At 38.6% G+C, this 23,146-nt stretch overlaps 1 protein-coding gene across 3 annotated transcripts in view; it reads right to left on the reverse strand.

Annotated features, from left to right (window-relative positions):
- LOC103278488 (mas-related G-protein coupled receptor member H-like) overlaps window positions 1–20,105 on the reverse strand; it is a 71,692-nt gene extending 51,587 nt beyond the window's left edge. The window contains exons 1-4 of one of the 3 annotated variants that reach the window (XM_016992791.2): window positions 19,334–20,105; window positions 15,232–15,328; window positions 7,957–8,086; window positions 653–5,965 (exon numbers count right to left, since the gene is read on the reverse strand). In XM_016992791.2, the coding sequence (XP_016848280.2) occupies window positions 4,942–5,949 (1,008 nt within the window). In that variant the 5' untranslated portion in view covers window positions 5,950–5,965; window positions 7,957–8,086; window positions 15,232–15,328; window positions 19,334–20,105 and the 3' untranslated portion in view covers window positions 653–4,941. Of the gene's footprint in view, window positions 1–652; window positions 5,966–7,956; window positions 8,087–12,083; window positions 14,446–15,231; window positions 15,329–19,333 lie in introns of those variants that run through there. The other 2 variants (XM_008108317.3, XM_062979984.1) reach the window with 2 other exon arrangements.
- Window positions 20,106–23,146: the final 3,041 nt, after the last annotated feature.

Consider the following 23,146-nt stretch of genomic DNA (forward strand, 5'->3'; position numbering starts at 1 on the left):
CTGAAGGCTCATCTTCAGCAAAAGCTGAGCAGTGCTGGAAGCTGCTGGCCAAGACAATAAGATCAAATTAGAAAAAAAAAAAACTGTGGAGCATTCCCTGATGTCTGCTAAAATGAAGTAAAACCATTATGGGCTAGAAGTCATTTGACACTGTGTGCATATCCAGGAGCGACTTCTGGTCCACTTCTGGATTTTTGGACAGGGTAGATGTGCCCCTGGTTTGTAAAGAACATAGTGGCTTCCACTCTGTCTAGTGTGGACATTAAACATCAAAATAAGTTGGACACCAGTCCAATATAATCTAGAGCAGCCACCAAGAAAGTCTCTTTCATAGGTCCCACCAAACGAAGCTGAGAAGTTGGTGGGAGAGAGATGAAGGCCTCTCTCTTAGAATTGTATTGGGCTTTTAAAGTGAGACATTTTCCTTTAAATAGCCTGGTATCAAGCTATATACAGCTAGATAGGTCATCACCTGAACTTTGATTTTTTTTTTAGCCATGTGTCTTGTTGGGACTTAGAAGCACTATTTCAGCTTGCATATCTAGGAGCTGATGCTCACAACTCTTCTTCATCACTGTGCCTTTTGTCCCCTGATTTTCCCAGAATTCTATTCACTCCCCATGTAAAGACAATGACACTTGTAGAAACATAATTCCAGAAACATCAGCTTTACTGAATAGCATATGGACAACATTATACATTATATTGTTTGGCTTAATGAAAAAAGGTTATCTCTGGATTCATTTTGGAACAAGTAGTTTATAGAAAATACTGTTAGACTTTTTGTTTACTAATGTGAAGTTTACCTGACCTGGTTTTCCATTGTACATGGGCACAATGTACATTTGAAATAAATAGATAATAGGCATAAATAGGAAGACAGATAGATAGGTACAGATAACTACAGATTCAAATACATTTCAATAAAAATAGCAGCATATGATTATGCAATAGATATACTACAGGATTAAAGTATTATTAGTTATTACAGTATCAATCATTTGCACATACATGGCACTGAAAAAAACAATAAAAAAGAAAATTGTACATACATTTTCTCCATCTCGTAAAATTGTATTCCAAAATGAGCACACAAACTGAATTTTCTACAATTCTGTTCTACATAGTATGTGTGACCCTTTCAATATCCACTCATGCTATTTTGAAAATGAAGGTAGAAGTTTTCCAAATACAATCAATAATTTCTTTTGTGGCAAATTGGTAAAGATGTTGCTAATGCAAAAACACCCGACACAGCCAAGGTTAAAAGCCCGAAATTTGAAATCAATGTCATGCATATTTAAAAATGGAATTGGTTACAACTTCAAAAACATGCTATTGGCATTGTTTTACCCCAATTTGAATCCCAATTCAAAAGACAAGGTTGTGTTGGTGTTGCTTTCATTATTTCTTCTGTATGTTTGCCTTTAGCAAGGAGAGGAATTTGCAAGAGAAAAGGAAAGAAGTTTGTAAAAGTGCATGAGGCACTCAGTCTAAAACAGAGATATTGATACTGCATATTTGGAACTTGAGGGACACAGCACTAATTTGTTAATGAGTTTGTTTTGTATTTTATGCCAATTGTTTCATTCTTCATTTTATCCCATGTAGTTAGGTTTTTGCATATCAACTGTCAATCTACTTTTAGATTTCCTTTCTCTTTCTCCTTTTCTTCAGTCAAGGACTGTAATAAAATATACCACAGCTCAAAACTGACTTTCAGTATTACATTTATACTATTATTATTAATTACAATTATTTCAATCATTTAGACATACGTGACACCAAGAAAATATGCTAAAAGGAAGCCAGTTCTTTATATTTCTGTGGTTGAGCTATCCTCTCTTTTTCTCTCTCTTCCAGTGTTTTTATATTCTAGGTTTTTAGTGGGACCAATTACTCAAATACTGTGTATAATTGTGTATAAGACTAGGATTTTTGGTCAAAAATTGACTTCTCAAAACTATTAACACCATTGGGTTGCTTTCACTCCTTTTCTATTTTTACATTCTAAGATTTCAATAAGACTCTATATCCAAATATGTGATTTTTAGGATGGTCTGAATTTGAATTTCAGTTCCTTTGTTTTATTATTAGGTCTTTAATATTCAAACTACTTCTGTAAACTCTGCTTCATCTTTAAAAACATTTTGAAACACAACTTTCATGGATTCCCAGGATTTACAGTTGCACTGATTCCCAACAAAAAAGTAAATGATTGGGTTAATACTGCTGTTTAGAGCAACTAACAGGTTATAAATTGGAATTGCGATAGCATGAAAATTATAATCAATGATGGACAAGAAGAAGAAAGTGCCATATGGAATACTAGTGATAATGAAGAAGATGAGAATGATCAGCATAATGGTATGAAGCTTTCCTGGCTGATGTCGAAAGCACATCTTGATAAATAGGATTAGAGTAGAGACCATCATGATTGGTGTAAAGATAAAGAGATTTACACTGAAAATGATCCTTAAAAATGTCACCCAAGAGACTAATAAGCAAAAATAATGAAGCAAGAATTCAATTATAGTAAACAGGGCAGATGCAATCCAGAACAGGATTGATACCATGGTGGAAATGTACTTTGGCCGGTGACAACGGACCCATATGGGGAAGAGAATGGAAAGACATCTTTCTACACCAATGGCTGTCAGAAGATATAAACCCACAGAATATGGGAAGAGAATGAATTGCCAGAAAAACCACTGTATTTTTTGGACCTCAACCACTTTTAAAACAGTAATGAAATTGAAAGCAGATATTCCCATAAGTGTACCAAAATCAGCAATGGCTAGGTTCAAGACATAGATGGTGAACTTATTTCTCTTAATGCAGAAAACAAGCATCCAAATAACACTTCCATTCCCCACCATTCCCACAAGGCTTATAAGGATAGTAAGGATGAAAATGACCTGGAGAGTTAAATCAGGCTTGGATAAGAATACTATACTGAGGAATTGGTCATAGAACCAATCAGCTTTACTCTGGCTGTCACTACAAGTTGAGTAATTTCCATGATCGCTTTGTCGTTTGTTTGTATGGTTCTGAAAAGTTATGTTTTCCATGGTCAAAATGAAATTGCTTGTCAGATGAAGTCCACAGAAAGAGGTACAGAGAGGGAGAAAGATGACCCTGTTTGGAGACAGAATATATGAGGGAATTATCCATTACGGCAGAGCGGCTCTATATCTTTTACCCACCTCATCCCAGGACATGTTTATAGTCATAGATCTATGATCTATGATCTATGATTCTATGCTCTATATCTTTTACCCACCTCATCCCAGGACATGTTTATAGTAGACATTTAATCCAAGGCTAGTCAAGAGCATTATGCTACAGTCTGGCCTCAGACCAACCATGATAGTGGCCACTTGCATTGAGCTGCATCAGTATGCCAACTAGCCAAATGGATGGGCACTGGGCACTACATTGGCTCCACTTTCCCAACCCCTGTTTTCGGTATCACTGTCACCACTTCACTAGTCAAGGTATCCTGTGGAATGCCTGCTTGGCATAAGAATACTTCTGCTGCTGTTCAGAAACAACAAGAGTATGATCAGGCCTATTTCCTTCTCATTTCATGCTACTATATGTTCTTCATTTCATTAGATTAGATGCAATACTATCTTAAGGCATGCAAACAGTGTATCATAATGCAAGTTATTGTGGAGGTATATCACCTTGTCCTGGGCCTCATCTAGACAAGCTGCAAGATCAAAGTATTGTTGCTTCAGATGAGCCCAGGATTCTGAGGATCTATAAGCCTGCTCTGCCCCAGAACTGTATCAGCAGCAGGAACAGAGTCTAGTTCAGCCCAACTGAATGGTCAAATGTGCTTGGGACCAGTAAAGACTTACTTAACTGGCATCACCAAATGAGCCCCTGTGACCTGGGGAAAGTAGGTGTTGCTATCTGCCTTTTTACTCCAGGTTGCATGGGCACCTTCACTGCTGCCAACAAAGGGACCTGGTGATGGCCAGGAGCTGTCTGGATCTCTGCTGCTCGGCTAATGAGGTAACAAGGCAAAGTCCAGGTAAGTGCCATCTTCTTTTCTCCTGTACTGCAGAACCCAGGAGAAAAAGGACTCGAAGGCACTAGATGTGTGGACAGTTAACTGGTATGAACTATTCCACATTACTGGATAGAGGTTCTTGGACACAGAGAGTGATTTCTGGCCCCGTTCAGTACAGACAAATCCCAGATTATAGAAGACATAGGAGTTTATTGCACTTCTAGCATGAACAGTAAGCATCGGCAATACATTATGGTCTAGGGAGAGAGTTTCAAAGACTGGGAACAGCCATCAAGAAGGCCCTCTCTCTAGTTCCCACCAAATGAGCCTGAGAATGCAGCGGGAGAGAGAAAAAGACATTTCCAGAATATTTTAGGATAGTAATGGGTTTATAAAGAAAGATATACAAATAGACTGGAGCCAAGCAGTATGGGGTTTTATAAGTTGTCATCTCAGCTTTGATAGTTTCCTGAGCTATATTTTTAGGTGAGACTTAGAAGCACTAATTCACTTTGTCAAAGGAAGATGGACCCTGTGATCTCTTCCAACTCTATTATTGGTGCTAAATATTCCTCTTATTTGCTGTGGTTGTTGGCTCCTGGTGTATCCAAAACAATGAAACTTGGAGCAATATTGTGCTGTATATGGTTGCATTTTAGAAAAATATTTTAAATAGTAAGTAGAAAGTTCAAAATGTTTTTGCTTACTCATGTCAGATTTATCTGACTTGGTTGTTTCATTGCAATTGTGCACATTGATAATTTTGACGGAATAATTACAGACACAGATGGATAATAAGACTGATACAAATAAATGGCTGTCTTCATTGCTTTACTGTATTTAAAATTCTAGAATTTCAGTAAGACTTAGAATCCAAATGAGTGGCTTTTAGGATCATGTGAACTTGAATTTCAGTTATCTCATTTCATCATTATGTTATTATGAGTTCTGAGTTCTGTAAGCTCTGTTTCATCTTTAAAAACTCTGTGGAACACTACTTTGATGGAGTCCCAGGATTTACAGTTGCACCGACTCCCAACAAAAAAGTAAATAATTGGATTAATGCTGCTGTTCACAACATTTAAAAGGGTATAAATCGGAATAGCGATGACATGAAATTGATAATCAATGATACATAAGAAGAACAAAACACTATATGGAACAGCAGTGACAATGAAGAAGAGGAGAATTATCAGCATAATAGTATGTAGCTTTCCTGGCTGATGCCTAAAGGACATCTTGATAAATAGGATTAGAGTAGAGACCACCATGACTGGTATGAAAATAAAGAGGTTTACACCAGAAATAATCCTGAGAAATGTAACCCATGCTTCTGTTAAACAAAAATAATGAAGCAAGAATTCAATTATATTAAACAGGCCAGATAATATCCAGGACAAGACTGAAACAGTGGTGGAAAGATGCTTTGGCCGGTGACAATGGACCCAGATGGGAAAGAGAATGGAAAGACATCTTTCCACACCAATGGCTGTCATAAGATATAAACCCACACAATGTGTTAACATATTTAATTGCCCGAAAAATGTTTGTATTGCTTTGACATAATTTTCTTTTGATACAGTAATCAACATGATGGCACTTAATGCAGCAGCACTCATAAGCATATTAAAATCAGCAGTGGCTAAGTTCAAGATATAGGTGGTGAAATTATTTCTCTTAAGGCAGAAACCAAGCTGCCAAATCACACATCCATTCCCCAGCATCCCTACAATGCTTATAAAGATGATAAGGATGAAAATGATCTGCACAGTTGAATTGGGTTTGGTTAAGAATGCTATACTGAACAATTGTTCATGAAACCATTCAGCCTTATTGTGAGCCTTTTCATAGCTGTCACTGCAAGTCGCATAATTTCCACCATACTTTTGCGGTTTGTCTGTATGGTTCAGAGAAAGTACACTTCTCATGGTCAAAATGGGGATCCTGTTTGGAGACAGAATACATGAGAGGATTATCCATTCTGGTAGAGTTGTTCCACAGCTTTGATCCACCTCATTACAGGATGTGTCTACTGTCGTCACCTAATCAAAGGCCAATCCAGAGTATCATGGTCAAGCTTGACCCCAGATCAACTATGAAGACTGTCAGACAAATCATTTACAATGCTTAGTTGTTGTCCATACAGGCCTATTGGATCAATCCCGCATCAGCCATGCTTTCTCATCCCATTTTTGACCCTAACCTCCCCATTTCCTCCCCATTGTAGGAGCTGTGCTGATATCAGAAATAGCAGACCAGACATGTGATTAACAAGGAGGGGTCACACTCACTCTCAGTGTTGATGACATGGGGAATGTGGAGTTTTATTCTCTCCAACTGTCCACACACACAAAAGACAACTGAAGTAACTCTGAACCTTTCCCTGACTTTTATTGATTTGAAGCAAAGTTTGGTTAAGGCCAAAAATGACCTTTCCTCCTCAGAAATAGCTCCATATCATCTGGATTACCAGCACCATATATCTGCGGGGGATACTTTCCCAGACTTGGTTGGGATATGCAAAATATCAATAATAAACATTATACTGAAATGAATTGAGTCATAGACTGAAAAATTTTTTTTGGATGTGGGTAAATTAAACTGTGGAAAGACATCCCACAGACACAGGAATTGTATTGTAATTCATTCATCATTGTTAGAGAAATATATTTCTGTTGTATGAAAAATGTAAATCTGCTCTAGCAACGGTCTAGCACTGCATGAATACCATAGAGAATATATCATAGTTGTCCTAAAATAGGCATGTCAGGAGCGTAACAGACTCAGCCAAGCCTAGATTAAGTATTAAACCAATGTTTCAGCACAGTAAAAACAACAAAGTAGAACTACAAAAAGCTGGCATAGAATTTGAAATTAATACTATGCATTTTGGTTTAGAATAGGCATGGGCAAACTTTTTTGCTTTGGGACCACATTGTGGGCCCAGCCAGAAGGGAGGGGAGCCGTTCATACATTGGGCAAGATGGACCCGTGAGGGATAGGGCCCGGGAAAGAGGGGGGCCAGGAGGAGGAAGGGCAGGGCCTGGGTCATCCCGGGAGGAAGGTTGGACATGTGGTGACTGCCTCAATGCTCCCTCCCCTCCAATTCTCCTCCTCTGATCCTCGGGTTGTCCTCTTGGCATTATGCCAGGAGGAGGGCGAGACAGGTGGCAGCTGAGAGTGCTCAAGAGGGCTCTGAGCCACCATGTGCCTTCCTTAAGTTATCCTCAAAAATGGGGCCAGTTGTACCGTCCTTATGTCGGTAGGAGGGTGAGACTGCGGGCTGCTGTGTCCTTATGACAAGAGGACAGGGAAAATGAGAAGGGTCCGAGATAAGCACCCAGGGGGCTGCATCTGCCCCCTGGGCCTTAGGTTGCCCATCTCTGGTTTAGAATAATGACTAAAGGAGGTTGCTGTTGTCACAGATTGTGGAGACAATAAGGGGGGGGGGGGCAGAGGCAGAATGTTAAAGTCTATGGAGAAGAAAAGATAGCTAAGAGCAGGGGTCCTCAAACTTTTTAAGCAGCGGGCCGGTCCACAACCCTTCAGACTGTTGAGGGGCCGAATTATCATTTGAGGAAAAAAACATGAACAAATTCCTATGCACACTGCACATATTTTATTTGTAGTGCAAAAAATAAAATCCCCAACAACAATGAAAGAACAATACAATATTTGAAAATAAAGACAATTTTAACCAACATAAACCTATCAGGATTTCAATGGGAAGTGTGGGCCTGCTTCTGGCCAATAAGATAGTCAAGTTAATTAGGATTGTTGTTGTTGTGTGCCTTCAAGTCATTTCAGACTTTGGGTAAGCCTAAGTCTAAAACTGAGGGTGGGGGCCAGGTAAATGACCTTGGAGGGCCACATCCGCCCCCCGGGCCTTAGTTTGGGGACCCCTGGCTAAGAGAAATAAGAACAGAATGTCCTACCTTGTTTCCAGTTCAAATGCTCTGAAGTACACAAGAGCAGGCTTGAAAAAATCCTATTCAGATGTATCAGATGCACTTCTGAGTTATCTTCCCTCGTTTTCAAAAGAAGGAGTTCGTTCAACAGGGAAACCTAGTTATACATGGGGAAAAAAGAGAAAAAATTATTCTTCCTTTGTTCAGCGAGACAAAACATAGTCACTGCTAGGCACCTCTTAGTCCTGGAGGTTTAAATGATGAAGGAAGGAAGCTGTTTCTCAAAGTTTAGATCAAATAAGAAATTTGACCCTCCTCTTTTGATTACATCTTAGAGATGGGTTTCAAGTGCTTCTTTCATGTAGCTTTATCATCTCTTGATTTGTATTTTTCTCAGCCATTTCCTTGTTATTTTTATTACATCTAAACTATACAATTGTATATTGATGTTAATAGCTTATGCTGGAAATATGAAGTCCATCAATTGACTTTTCATCTTATGCAGTGAACATGTTACAAAGTCAAAACGTCTGGTAAATGATCAAGAATTTGCTTTAAGAAATTTTGAAAGTCAGAGTAGAACATGATCCAGGTTTATTTTATTGGGGCTACTGAATGAACCAGCTAATAACCAAGCTTTAAAATTCTACACTAAATTATTTCAGCAGCAAGAATACCTTACACTGAATAGTGGATGAATACAGATCTACTTTCAAGATAAAATTGGATGATAAAATTGCTAGAGATAACTGAAATTGACACATTCACTGGTTTGACAATAGGGGAATCGATAAGACACTTTTAAAAACAACTTTTCATTTTTTAAATTTTTCATTTTAGCTGCAGAGAAGAAGGAATTTTAGAGGGTAAGAAAACGTGTAAATAAAATTAGATATAGACGATGAACAATGACACTGTATATCATGAAATATATTTGTTCTTAGTATTATAACAAAGTAAAGTGTACCTTCAATTGTATAATAAGCATACATCATGGAGGATGAGCTAATGTGATGGGCAACCAAAGATAGTATCATGCCAAAAAAATGACAAGAGCAACAACAGTAACAAGTATAACAACAGCAACAGTTCTTTGATCTTGAAGATACAATCTGGTTTGCAGGCCTATTCACATCTCATGTATTGCTGTGTACTTTCAATTTCACTAGACTAGATACAACATCATGCCAAGGCATACTAGCAGTGCATCGTCATAATGCACTATAGAGTGGAGGTCTCTGCCAGTTTGTCCTGGGGCTCATCTACAAAAGCCACAAAAGTCAAGCTCTGTTTGAAGCATTGCTGCTTTGAACCAGCTCCAGAGCATGAGGATCTTTTTAGATGCTCCTCAGAAGACATTAATCGTGTTAGCCACATGAGCCGATTCAAGATTGCCAAGTCAGTCAACCCATTTGGGCCCATTGGATGGTCAAACTTATTCAGCATTATGGACTAGAAGTACTTAAACATGGTGTGGATATCTAGGAATGACTTCCAGCCCAATTTATTTTTTTCTAACCAGTGTAGACAAGCCCTTGGTTTGTAGAAGATATAGGGGTAGGATGTATGGGGGTTAACCACACTAATCTAAGGAGGGAGGTCCAAAGACTGGGAAAGCCCTCTGCATAGTTCCCACCAAACAAGTCTGAGGTGGTTCCAAACTGTATTCTATGGTCAGTGTTGCCCACATGTAATGTTTACATCGGTCCAAAACAACTTTGGAGCTTTTCTGAAGGGCTGGCGTATCTTGCAACATTTCTTAATGTGGGAAAAAGATGTGCTAAGAGATCTTCTCTCCATGTACGTAAAATGGACCCCGTGGGTCATATGGCTGCCATGGAGTCTGTTCACCCATTCACCCTCAAACTACCTGCATAAATTGATTAATTGAAGCTACATATTTTTTTTCTTAAGGAGGAAAAATCCAGAAATCCACTCCTGTCAATCACTGTGATTTTTATCCCCAGAGTGCTATACTTGAGCCATGAGGAGAGAGGTTAAGAAATTTATGGATAATAATAATAATAATAATAATAATAATAATAATAATAATAATAATAATAATTTTATTTCTTACCCATTTCTCTTCATGGCTTGGGGCTGGTTACAATACAATTAAAATACATAAGCATAGCAAAAACATACAAATACACACACTAAAACGTACCTCCATAAAAATTATACACCAAAAATGTATCTCTTTAAAATACATACTAAAACACATAAAACAGAGATCAAACAAAGGACACTTAAAATTCATGTTTAGACTGTCTGGGTAGGTCTGCCAGAAGAGATAGGTCTTTACATGGTATTTAAATTCTGTCAGCTCATTTAACTGTCGGAGTTCTTCTGGCAGGTCATTCCACATTCGTGGGGTGGCTGATGAAAAGCTCCTCTCGGTGGTAATTGCCAGTTGGGTTCTGGCTGGTTGGAACAGATGCCCCCCAGAAGACCAAAGTATGTGAAGCGGATTGTATGAGAGATAGTGATCCCTTAAGTAACCTGGACCCAACCATGTAGGGCTTTAAAGGTAAAAACCAACACCTTGTACTTTGCCCAGAAACTAATTGGCAGCCAGTGGAATGATTTTAGGATAGGCTAATAATATGCTCACTCCTAGATGTTCCTGTAACCAATCTGGCTACTGTATTTTGAATGAGCTGAAGTTTCCGAACTTGGTAAAAGGGTAGCTCAATGTAAGGTGAATTGCAGAAGCCCAACCATGAGGTTACCAGTGCGTGTGCTAGCATCTTCAGGTCCTCCAAATCTAGGAAGGGACTCAGGGGGCATATCAGCTGAAGCAGATAGTAAACACTCCTGATGTCACATCGACCTGGACTGACATTTGGAGAGACAGATTCAGGAGTACTCCCAAGTCTTTCAGGGGAGTGTAGCCTCATCTAGAACTGGTTGGCACACCTCTATCTCCAGATGAGGACCCTCTGTTTTGTCTGAATTCAGTTTCAGTTTGTTTTCCCTCTTCCAGCCCATTACCTGCTCCAGGCATTCATTAAGAGGAGACATGCTATCCTTAGCTGAAGCTGTTTTGAAGGTGTGAAGAAATATATTTGGGTGTTATTGGCATACTGATAACACCCTGCCCCATGCTTACGGATGATCTCTCCTAATGGCTTTATGTAAATATTAAAGAGCATTGGGGATAGAATGGTACCTTGTGGGACACTACATAACAGCTCCTTTTTTGAGGAGCAGCTATCCCCAAGCACCATCATCTGGAACCTGCCTGGGAAGGATGATTGGAACCACTGCGGCACAGTGCCCATTCGAGCCCCGTCAGGCATTCCAGAAGAATACCATGGCCAATGGTATCGAAGGCCTCTAAGAGGTCTAGAAGCACCAACAGAGACACACTCCCCCTATTGATGTTGAGACAGAGATCATCCACTAAGGTGATCATCACAGCCTCAACTCCATATTTTTCTCTGTTTGAAATGGGTCAAGGAAGTGTGGCTCATCCAAGACTGCTTAGAGTTGGAGGGCAACTGCCTTCTCAATCAACTTGCCCCCCCCCCACCCCCCCAAAAAAGAAGGTTAGACACTGGCCTGTAATTATGCAGGTCCAGGGGATCCAGGGAGGGCTTTTTCAGCAATGGTCTAACTACTGCTTCTTTTAAGCAGGTTGGAAAGTTTCCCTCCCTGAGAGATACATTAATAATTTGTTGTGTTTAAGATCGAATTGCATCTCCTCCTTGGACGACCAGCCAAGATGAACAGGGATCAAGAAGGCAGGTTGTCTTCCTTGCTTACCCCAGCAGCTTGTCCACATCAACAGTATTCATCAATTGAAAGTGATCCAGTGTAATCCCACTTACAGAGATGCTAGATACCTAATTATTGCCCTCTGCTCCAATGACCGTGCCTAAGTCAGCTCTTATGCGAGAGATTATTGTTATAATTATACCCTCTCATATAATGAAAAGGACACTTGGAGAACTATCATGCCAGAAACACCAATTTTACTGAATCAGCATATAAACCACACTAGATATTAAATTATTTGTCCTGGTGAAAGAAAAAGCTATCTCTGGATGAATCTTTCGAAAAAAACTTTTAAGTAGTCTCTAGAAAGTTCAAAATATTTACTAATTGTGCAGATTATTAATTGTGAATGAATAGATTCAGGCATAGACAGATACAGATAATACATATTATTTATTAATACACATTAATAAAGATAGCAGCAATATGCATATCGAAGACTTTCATAGCATAATCACTGTATTTGTGTGAGTTTTTTCAGGCTGTATAGTCATGTTCCAGCAGCATTCTCTCTTTACATTTTCCTTGCATCAGATGCCAGTCACAGGTACTGGCAAAAGTCAGGAGAGAATGCTATTTTAACATGGCCATACAGCCTGAAAAAATCACAGCAACCCAGCAGTATATGTGATTATGTAATTGAAATAATTATAGTTATTATTATTGATTAAGTTATTATTGATTCTCCATATCAACAATTTAGGCATATATGGCACTGACATAATTTTAAAATTAAACATAAATATGATCCCAATCACAAAAACATGAATCCCAATAACTACACAAACTGCATTTACTACAAATCTGTATGGGTATGGTCCATGTTTATCTTGTGCAGCCAATATAGCCAAGGTTAAAAAGTTCAAAACTCTAAAATTTCAGGTCATGTACTACTTAAACACATTAGAACACCAACCTATATCTTGGTGAAAAAATTACCTTTGGGAAACACGAAAGACAAATTGAATTTCAAATGGATGAATTATAACTTCACAAAAATGCAATTGTCAATGATTTACACCAGTACACATGCTTAATTCTCTAACATACATAGTATAATATATGGGTTTTTTTGTGCCTTTCTGAGTGTTTGAATATTTGAAATGTGAAAATGAAAAAAAAATCAGTTTAAAGAAATGATTTTTAGGTACCATGGAACAAAAAGAAAAACTTTCTTGTTATCTGAATGGTATTAGTTCTAATTATTTCTTTTGCATGTTTGCTTATAGCAATGATAGGATTCCCAAGGTCTTTATAAGATAGAGTAAAGGATATTGCTAAAAGGCATACTAGTCTTCATGAGATCATTATGTTTAAAATAGAAACATCGACCCTGGATGTTTAGGACTTTAGGGAGATATCAATGATTTTGTTCCAGGCTTGTTTTGTATTTTTTTTTAATTTACCTAAGGGTCATATCATAATGTATCATTATTCCCCTGGAAACCTTTGGTCTCATACACAAGATTGGTTTATTCACAAGTATACACTGTAAGTGGCTTTTAGGATGGAGCCAATTTATATTGTAGCATTGCTGTTATAGAGAAGCCTTAATTGTTTTTAAATTCTAGGCTTTCAATAAGACTTACTATCCAAATAAATAGCCATTTGGATCATATGAATGTCAATTTCTTGGCTACATCACCATGTTATTAATATTCAGTTGATTTCTGCATGCTTTATTTCATCTTTAAAAAACTCTTTGGAATTCAACTTTGATGGAGTCCCAGGATCGACATTTACACTGATTCCCAATGAAGAAGTAAATGATTGGGTTAATGCTGTTGTTCAGAACAACTAACATGTCATAAATTGGAATTGCTACAACATGAAATTTATCATCAATGATACATAAGAAGAAAAAAACACTATATGGAACAGCAGTGATCATGAAGAAGAGGAGAATTACCAGCATAATGGTATGTAGCTTTCCTGGCTGATGCCTAAAGGACATCTTGATAAATAGGATTAGTGTAGAGACCACCATGATTGGTGTGAAAATAAAGAGGTTTACACCAGAAATAATCCTGAGAAATGTAACCCACATTTCTATGAAACAAAAATAATGAAGCAAGAATTCAGTTATACTGAACAGGGCAGATACTATCCAGGACAAGACTGAAACAGTGGTGGAAAGGTGCTTTGGCCGGTGACAACGGACCCAGATGGGAAAGAGAATGGAAAGACATCTTTCCACACCAATGGCTGTCAGAAGATAGAGACTAACACAATATGAAAAGTTAACAAATTGCCCAAAAAACAACTGCATTGTTTGGACACCAGCCACATTTAATACAGTAATGATCATAAGGACATTGTAAGTCGATATACTCATAAGTGTACCAAAATCAGCAATGGCTAAGTTCAAGACATAGATGGTGAATTTATTTCTCTTAATGCAGAAACCAAGCAGCCAAATCACACATCCATTCCCCACCATCCCTACAATGCTTACAAGGACTGTAAGAATAAAAATGACTTGCAGATTTGAATCTGGTTTGGAAAATAATGTTATGCTGGACAATTGGAAATAAAACCCTTCAGCTCTACTGAGAACTTTTTCATAGCTGCCAATGCAAGTTGAAAAATTTCCATGATAGCTTTGATGTTTGTCTGTATGGTTCAGAGAAAGTACACTTCTCATGGTGAAAATTAAATCACTTGTCCTACGAAGTCCAGAGAGCGGGAGGATGGGAAAAGGGGGGAGGAGAGGTTGAGAGAGAGAGAGAGATGATCCTGTTTGGAGACATAACACATGAGGGAATTATCAATTCTGGTAGAACTTCACCACAGGTTAGCTTTCGTTCGGATCTACACCGGCCAATAAACCATGAAGTCCCATGAATCTTGAGCAATGCTATGTTGTTGTCAATATAGACCAGTCAAGTTGGATCAGCATTGACTCCACTGTTTTGCTCTCTGCTTTCAGTGCCACTGGAGCCAATTCATCTCTAGCTTAGATGTTCTATAGAAAGTCTCCCTGGTAAGCTAGCACTTCTGCTGAAGTCATAAATGGAAATCTGGACATTTGATCAATTGGCGGGGGGGGGGGGGGGTGTGGCTCCTCATTGATTAAATACGGTCAGGAGTTGGTGCATCTTCTTCCACATGGATGGGTAATTGGGACAAATTGGACCCAATCTAGTTTTCCACATGACAAAAGAACCTGATGTCACTCCATACTTTTTTCCTGATTTTGCTTAGTTTGAAGCAAAATTGGGTTAACACATAAAAGAAAATAAAAGAAGTAAAAGAAAAGAGAAAGACAGAGCCTCCCTCAGACTTTATAATAAGACTTCAATAAGATAAGACTGTCCAACTCTGAATACCTATATACTCAAGTATAAGGTGACCTGAATAGAAGCTGCCCAGGACCCTCACTTGAGTATAAGCCAAGGGGCGCTTTTTCAGCCCTTAAAAAGGGCTAAAAAACTAGGCTTATACTCGAGTATATACAGTATTTTGTACAATCCATATCCATAGAATTCACAATCATATTCCGCAAAATATATTGTTTCATACTCTATAGGGAGTGCTTCAGATGAGCTGTGGGTTCCTCTAACAAAGTGGCTCCTCTTCTTGCTACTACTGTTCATCCAGCTTCTGCTCTACATTCACTCTGGAAAGACAAGAGAAAGACCAGGGAAATTAATCCAGATGGAGTGTGATTGTAATGTAAAGCACATGTCTGAATTCTGTTGACTATTATGAACTACAGGGCACCTATTAAATTGATTGTTGAATAGTGAGTCAACTGTTAGGTATATTCTATTGATTCACTAGTCATTTCAAAGATTAATATCATCTTGATCTAAGTCTTCCATTGTTGATGATTGCCAGATATAACCGAGCACATTATTATTGGTAATTTGAATTTTTTCATTAAAAAAGCAGTCAGTTTTACAATAAAACATAGAATGTGTATTCTCATCAAAGAATCACAGAATTGAAAGGAACCATAAACACTGTCCAGTTCAACCCTAGGTAAAGGTAAAGGTTTTCCCCTGACGTTAAGTCCAGTCGTGACCGACTCTGGGGGTTGGTGCTCATCTCCATTTCTAAGCCAAAGAGCTGGCGTTGTCCGTAGATACCTCCAAGGTCATGTGGCTGGCATGACTGCATGGAGCGCCGTTACCTTCCTGCCGGAGTGGTACCTATTTATCTAATCACATTTGCATGTTTTCGAACTGCTAGGTTGGCAGGAGCTGTGGCTAACAGCGGGCTCTCATTCTGCTCCCGGGATTTGAACCTGGGACCTTCTGGTCTGCAAGTTCAGCAGCTCAGCACTTTAACACACTGCGCCACCACCAGGGGCCCAGTTCAACCCTACCCTGTATTTATTTATTTATTGTGTCTGAAGTGAACTGAGGGTACAAGTTGTAATGTATTCGAAAAATCCAGCAACAATAACATCATCAACAACAGCAACAACCCCTACCCTGTAAGAAAACACAACTGAAGCACTTCTCAACGGTGCACATCCAACCTGTGTAAAGACTTCCAAAGATGGAAAGCACAGGAGTCTCCTGAGTCATCTATTGCTGTACCGAATAGCTCTCACTGTTAAAATGTTTGTCTTCATGTAATCTTTATAATTACCAATAAGTATGGATATAGAAATTCTGTTAGCTATGAAGTCAATACTAGAAATTATTGTGCCTTTTGGTTTAAAAAAAAGCAGAGAGAGGCAGAGAGAGAAAGAGGTGAGACAAAAAGTGGTGACGGTAGGGAATAATAATAATAATAATAATAATAATAATAATAATAATAATAATAATGTGGGACTTCCTAATCCAGACTGACAAAGTTCTGGAACACAACACACCAGACATCACAGTTGTGGAAAAGAAAAAGGTTTGGATCATTGATGTCGCCATCCCAGGTGACAGTCGCATTGACGAAAAACAACAGGAAAAACTCAGCCGCTATCAGGACCTTAAGATTGAACTTCAAAGACTCTGGCAGAAACCAGTACAGGTGGTCCCAGTGGTGATCGGCGCACTGGGTGCCATGCCAAAAGATCTCAGCCGGCATTTGGAAACAATAGACATTGACAAAATTACGATCTGCCAACTGCAAAAGGCCACCCTGCTGGGATCTGCGTGTATCATCCGAAAATACATCACACAGTCCTAGACACTTGGGAAGTGTTCGACTTGTGATTTTGTGATATGAAATCCAGCATATCTATCTTGTTTGCTGTGTCATAATAATAATAATAATAATAATAATAATAATAATAATAATAATAATAATAAAGTCAAAAGGGGGATTTGATTTTTGTTTCCTCCTATCTGAATGATGGCAGTGAGTGGTAGTGAAGCTTGCTCACAATCATCATTTAAAATTGAACAGAATTCTGGTAGAAAACAAATTAGAAAAGATACATTCTTCGGAATATAGTTTTGGATTACAATGTGCCTAGCCAACATAGCTGCTAATACAGCCAATTACGTATAACACAATCTAATGCATATGTCGAGGGGAGGTTTGCGGGGCAAAAATATGGTTTTTGTTTTGATTTGCGGATAAGTTGAGGGTAACACTTTGTTGCATGTAGTGAACAAATCTTTTCCTCTCCTTTCAAAATATCATAGGGGGAACATACTTTTATAAAATGACAAAATCAAGATTTGCTTTTGAAGGTTTTTTTTGCAAGGGGCGAGGGATATTTTCAAGCTGTGGATGGTTGAATTTTTAGATATGGACTCTGTGGATCCAGTGGGCCATCTGTATCTATCTAATTAACAGGCTACTCAAGTCTGACCCTGTCTTATTTGCTACGTGAATTATTTTAAACAATTCAATTTTATTTCAATTGTTAAATGTTTTCTTTCTGAGACTATACAGCAGCTGGGCCATAAAACCTCTATAAAAAATTTTATTTGTTGTTTTTCCAATATTAAACCACTTTGGTCAAGTGGATTATGGCCATTACACTGCTTTTAGCTATTAGTGTATTATTTCATAATTACTGGAAAATCTGTTTTTACTAATTTTCCATTCCCAGTACACCCTTCCAAAACAACAACAACCTTGCTTTGTGCAATTAGTAGCTCCATCAGCAAGAGGAAGGAGAGTCATTGGAAATTGCTTCTCTAACTTCCTCCAACAGAAATCTTTAATGGATAATATTTCTGTTTTCTGCGAAGGAGCTCAAGATACAAACCAGAGTTTCTCCTTAATTCAGTTTGCCAGTAGCTTTGGCACAGCATGCTGGGGTTGCTGGTGGCAGAGGCAAATCTTTTTAGTCCAGAGTTCAAAAGGGTGATAAAAATGAATGAATCCTATCCTTAAAATAAGCCACAGTATTTTAGATGGCCTCTGCAAAGTTCAGACTAAAACATAGTGCAGGTTCACTGCCCTACTAGCATGGATGTTCTACCAGAATCACAAAGGGTCAGGAGAAAGGGAAGAAAGCATAGCCCTACAATCATTTTAGCTTTTGTTTATTCAGGTTTTCAATTTTACAGGTTGAGCATCTGTGTCTGTCTCTGTCTCGGTTCTATGTTATATGGCATTGAATGTTTGCCCTATATGTATATAATGTGATCCACCCTGAGTCCCCTTTGGGGTGAGAAGGGCGGAATATAAATAATGTATATAAATAAATAAATTATATGCAATGTTTCAGGCCAGAAGAGTTCTGGATTTTGGAATACTTGCTTATACATCATGAAATGTTGGAGATGCGACCCAAGTAGAAATACAAAATGCATTCATGTTTCACATACAGTACACCTTACACACATAGCCTGCAAACTATTCAACTTCCAATACAATATTTTAAAATTTTCATGCATGAAACAAAGTCTAAGTCTTTATAAGGAGAAAAGTGGGATAAAAATAGCAAATGAATAGCAAATAAATAAATAAATATTGAACCATTAGGTTGTAAAAGTGTCACTATCTCAGCTACTGATATGGACAATTGTGGTTTTCAGAGTATTTTGGATTTTGGAGGTCCAAATAACCTATACCTGGCTTTTTAACTGTTGCAAGCTATCTTGGGTCGTCTGTTGGAAGAAAGGCAGTACAATAAAGCAATAAAGGCAGGGAAAGAATGATGTAGTGAGCTGCAAAATGCCTTTCCTGGCCAACCTGATATCAGTTGCTGATATCAGGTCTTTCATTGAATCCAAGAGTTGGAAGAGACCCCAAGGGCCACCCAATCCAGCTCCATTCTGCCATGAAGGAATACACGTTGAAAACATTCCTGACAGATGGTTATTTAAAAACCTCCAGAACAAAAGATTCCACTGGACAGCATATACTACTGTTGAACACTTCTTACCATCAGTAACTGAAGGAAGCTGAAGACAAAAGGGAGAAGTGGATGGAGGAAAGATAAACAGTACCATTTCAAAGTAAGTTGGAAAATTAAAATATCACAGCATTAATTGCATTAATTGCAAGTGTCACTGTCAAACTGAGATAGCTGGAAAGTATGTGTCTGCCTTGGGGCAGAGCATGAGTCCCTGGATTTTGACCTTAGGAAAGAGCCCTAGGGAGGGAAGATTTCCTCCTTGTTCTGAGGGAAAGGGGAAAGAGTCAGGGAGAAGAGTGCAAAAAAGGTAACAAAAACTCTCTATTTCTTCATTAGAAGAGAAAAACCAAAACTCACATAAAGGTTCCTGCCCCTCGCGTGTGACATTCTGCTCCTGTGGTTCCATTGAAATGTGGATTGCCAGCAAAGAGCCCTTGCTTGATGGCCTCTGGGGTTCTTCCTCAACAGGTAGCTAGTTTTCTCCTTTTGCTCCTTTCATTCAATCCCTTTAGTCCTCACTTTGCTATCTTCAGCAACTCCATCTGGCTGCCTCTCCAAACTGGCTTTTAGCCTACACTTGCTGTCTCCCTCCTTTCTGATCCAAATCCACCCCACCCACCCACACACTGACTTCTCAAATTGCTCTCGACTGATATATTTACAGCCACTAACACTGCCTCCTTGGCTACAAATTGCTGTTTTAATTTGCTGTTAAAAATGATATAATCCAGGCCTGGCATTGCTAAAGAGAGAAAGGCTTGAGCTGGTTACCAAGGCTTACTTGTGTGATGGATCTGAGAGATCAGGCATAAAGACAAATGTATGCCTGCTAGGGGTTCTTGGCCTTTTTAATAAAACTAATATGCAATTTTCTCTCCTGGTTCCAAACAGAAAAAGGCATGTTTACTAAACAACCTCCCTCTGGCTATGGGTGATGGAAAGTTCAACTAGAAAAAAACAAAAGTTTTTCTACTGAATGTTTGAAAATCTCCTTGAATCCAGATAAACACAGAAGTTCTCAAAAGTCATGGGATGCTTAGTGCTACAGAAAATGTAAATTGTATGTTTTCCCAAAGTGAGGGTGGAACGAACCCACGAGAAGAGCTGATTTAAACATAAATGGGCAGAAAGAGAAAGCAAAGAGAAGGATTAGATGGAGGAGTAGGGGAGATTCTCTAGATCAGTGGTTCTCAAACTGGCTTGGATTTCTAGGAGTTGTAAGCCCAAAACATCTGGGTACCCCAGGTTGAGAACCACTCTTCTACATGGGTGAAAAGTGTGGCCATGCAATGTCAGAGTCTCCTTAAGATAAAGTTATTAATGGAGAAGGTCAAGTTAGGAGATGGGGAAAGTCAAGCAGTTTACTTTTATCTCAGTCTTCTGGAAAGGGAAAGATCCCATTCCCATCACTTACTGAGTCAACTGAGTGTACATTCATTTTGTAATTTGCAAAAAATAAAGTAAGGAGAGAGAAACTAGGAACATTTTAAACTAGCTAAAATGGTGAGATGGTACAAAATTTACTGGAAATGTCTATAGCAAGTCAGAAGAGCTGGTATATATGTATGTGCCAAGGACAATATTTATTTAACTAACTTTTTATTCTGCAGTTCTCTTTTTTATAATATTAATTTTTATTTACATGCATTATTAACTTACAGTGAAACAGAACACAAAACAGTGAACATTTTACAAACATGCAGTTCTCTTTTGACATACAGCATTGTGCAGAGGAGTGCGTTTCCAGATTCATTGCTGTGGCTTTCAAAATAATTTTAAGGACTGTTGAAATATGTTCAGTTTCTTATATAGTTTGTTGCATTATTACTGCAATATATATTATGACTTACATTAGGATTGTTTTTGCAATATTCCATTGTAACTGCTCCCAGAGAGCTCAGAAGGTGGTCCACAGTGATCTACCATCAGTCCAGAAATGGCAACTGCCACGTCATATACTTTTGAGGGTTGTACAGTAGAGATGATCAGGGAAGGTTCTGTTGGGAGTGGTTGAGTGAATGGAAAGTTGAAAGTGAGTGGTGACTACTGGAATGTTTAAAGGAATTTGAATAAAGTTGATGGTTGATTATTGGTCTGATATTGGGAGAAGGGTGTGGAAAGTGGAGTGCATGAGTGCAAATTAGAGGTACATTAGTCAATCAGGTCTAGGAACTAATTAGTGGAATTTAATAGCCTGTGTTACCCTGTTTCCTGGAAAACAAGACACTGTCTTATATTTATTTTTCCCCAAGAAAACACACTATGACTTATTTTCAAGGGATGGTACAACAATCTGGATTTATGGGATGATCTTTCTGGGTTCAGTAGCAGACTGTTTGTTGAAGCTTTTTCCATATCCCCTGGTGTTTATGTGGGGTGAGAGAGACCCACAGACTGTTGTTGGTCAGTTCTGGGGAGCAGCAGCTTTACTGGTGTTTGTTGGGGGCCAGAGAAACCCACAGAATGTTGCTGGTTGATGCTGGGAGAGAGAGACCCACAGTGCTGAGTAAAACGGCAGCCACAGCTTTACTTCTTCCCCCTGAGGACACACAATACCTAACACAGAGCGTCCTGCTCCTCACTTCACTGAGGAGACTTTTACTTTCACTTTCTATGCCTCCCTCCATGCTTCAGCTTGCAGCACACACAGAACAACCAGGACCTGAAAAGGGGGAACTGACCTTGTACGCTGCATAGCCTCGCCTATCACCATGTCTTATTTTTGGGGTATGGTTTATATTGCGCAAATGCTTAGAAATCCTGCTATGGCTTATTTTATGGGTAGGTCTTATTTTTGGGAAAACAGGGCAGCTAAGACCCCATCTACACTGCCATATAATGCAGATTAATTGTGTAGACTCATATAATCCAGCTCAGTGCAGTTCAATCTGCATTATATTAATCTACACTGATCATTATAATGCAGTTCAAACTGTAGTATATGGCAATGTTGATGGGGCCTAAAAGAAGAAAGAAAAACCAAATGTATATAATTTAAATGTACAAAATGAGAGTGAAATGTATGAAATGTAAATATATAAAATTATTCATTCTTTTTGTTTTATATTTTTCACTATTGAAATTCCAAAGTCATTTAAGGTTTTGAATGACATCGTGAATACCTTGAATTCAGTCATGAAACCAGCGTAGTTTCTTTTGAAATAACAAGCCTTCTCTTAAATATTTTCCTGGCCTTGTTTCCCAGTTAAGACCAGGAATTTGGAGATTATAAACATAGAAACTTTATTTCTGCAGAATCAAAACCCACGTTGGGTTTCCGTAATATCAGAATAATGCCACATCCATTTAAAAATAGAACCTCTTTTATACAAGTTTTGTCTTGGTCACACATTGCATGGTAACATTGCTCACTCCACCCCTGGTCCCACCCAGTTCCACCTCCTGCTCTTGTCCCTCCTTCAACTCCACCTCTCTTCTTGGTCATTCTTGGCTCAATGAAATAATTGTTTTCCACTTCCCACTATCTTATCTTCTGGGTTGGTCCCTGGAACGTTGAGGGTCAGCATGTTTCCCATTATGTGGAAACTCACGCTACTCTTCTCCAATATCGTTCTCCCCTTCTCTGCTCTGTTAGTGAACCAACATTTCAGCAAAATGACAATTAACCAATTTCATTCTCTAACAATTAACAAAAATTATATTATTCCAAGACGTGATGTCTGATCATGTTGATAGAGCTCTCATATGACCAAAAATAATGAAGTAAAACAATTTTCCAGACAACAAGCCAGACACAGCCCAGGTCATGCAGGAAACAATAGTTGAAGTGTGTTTTGGCCGGTGACTATGGTACCAGATTGGAAAGTAGACTGTCAGAAACCTTTCCATGCTGACAGTGGTTAGGAGATACAAGGCTATTGTATATGCAAAGAGGAAGAGATAAAATGCTGCTGTCTTTAGTGGTGAGGGGCATGCAGTGATTTTCTGAAGATATTCCTGGACAGAATGGATAGCAAAAACAAGCAAAAAGGTCAGGACGCCAAAGTCTGCTACAGCCAAGTTCAAGAAGGAGGTGGTGACACTATGAACTTTCTGTATGCCGAAGCCAAGAAACCAGATTTCAGCTCCAGTTTCTACCAATCCAACTGTGCAGATAAAAATTGTTATGCTATGGAGGACTAGATCATTTAATCTTAAATAAGCATCCAC

Source organism: Anolis carolinensis, chromosome 4 (assembly GCF_035594765.1).
Source record: "Anolis carolinensis isolate JA03-04 chromosome 4, rAnoCar3.1.pri, whole genome shotgun sequence".
Classification (NCBI taxonomy): Eukaryota; Metazoa; Chordata; class Lepidosauria; order Squamata; family Dactyloidae; genus Anolis; species Anolis carolinensis.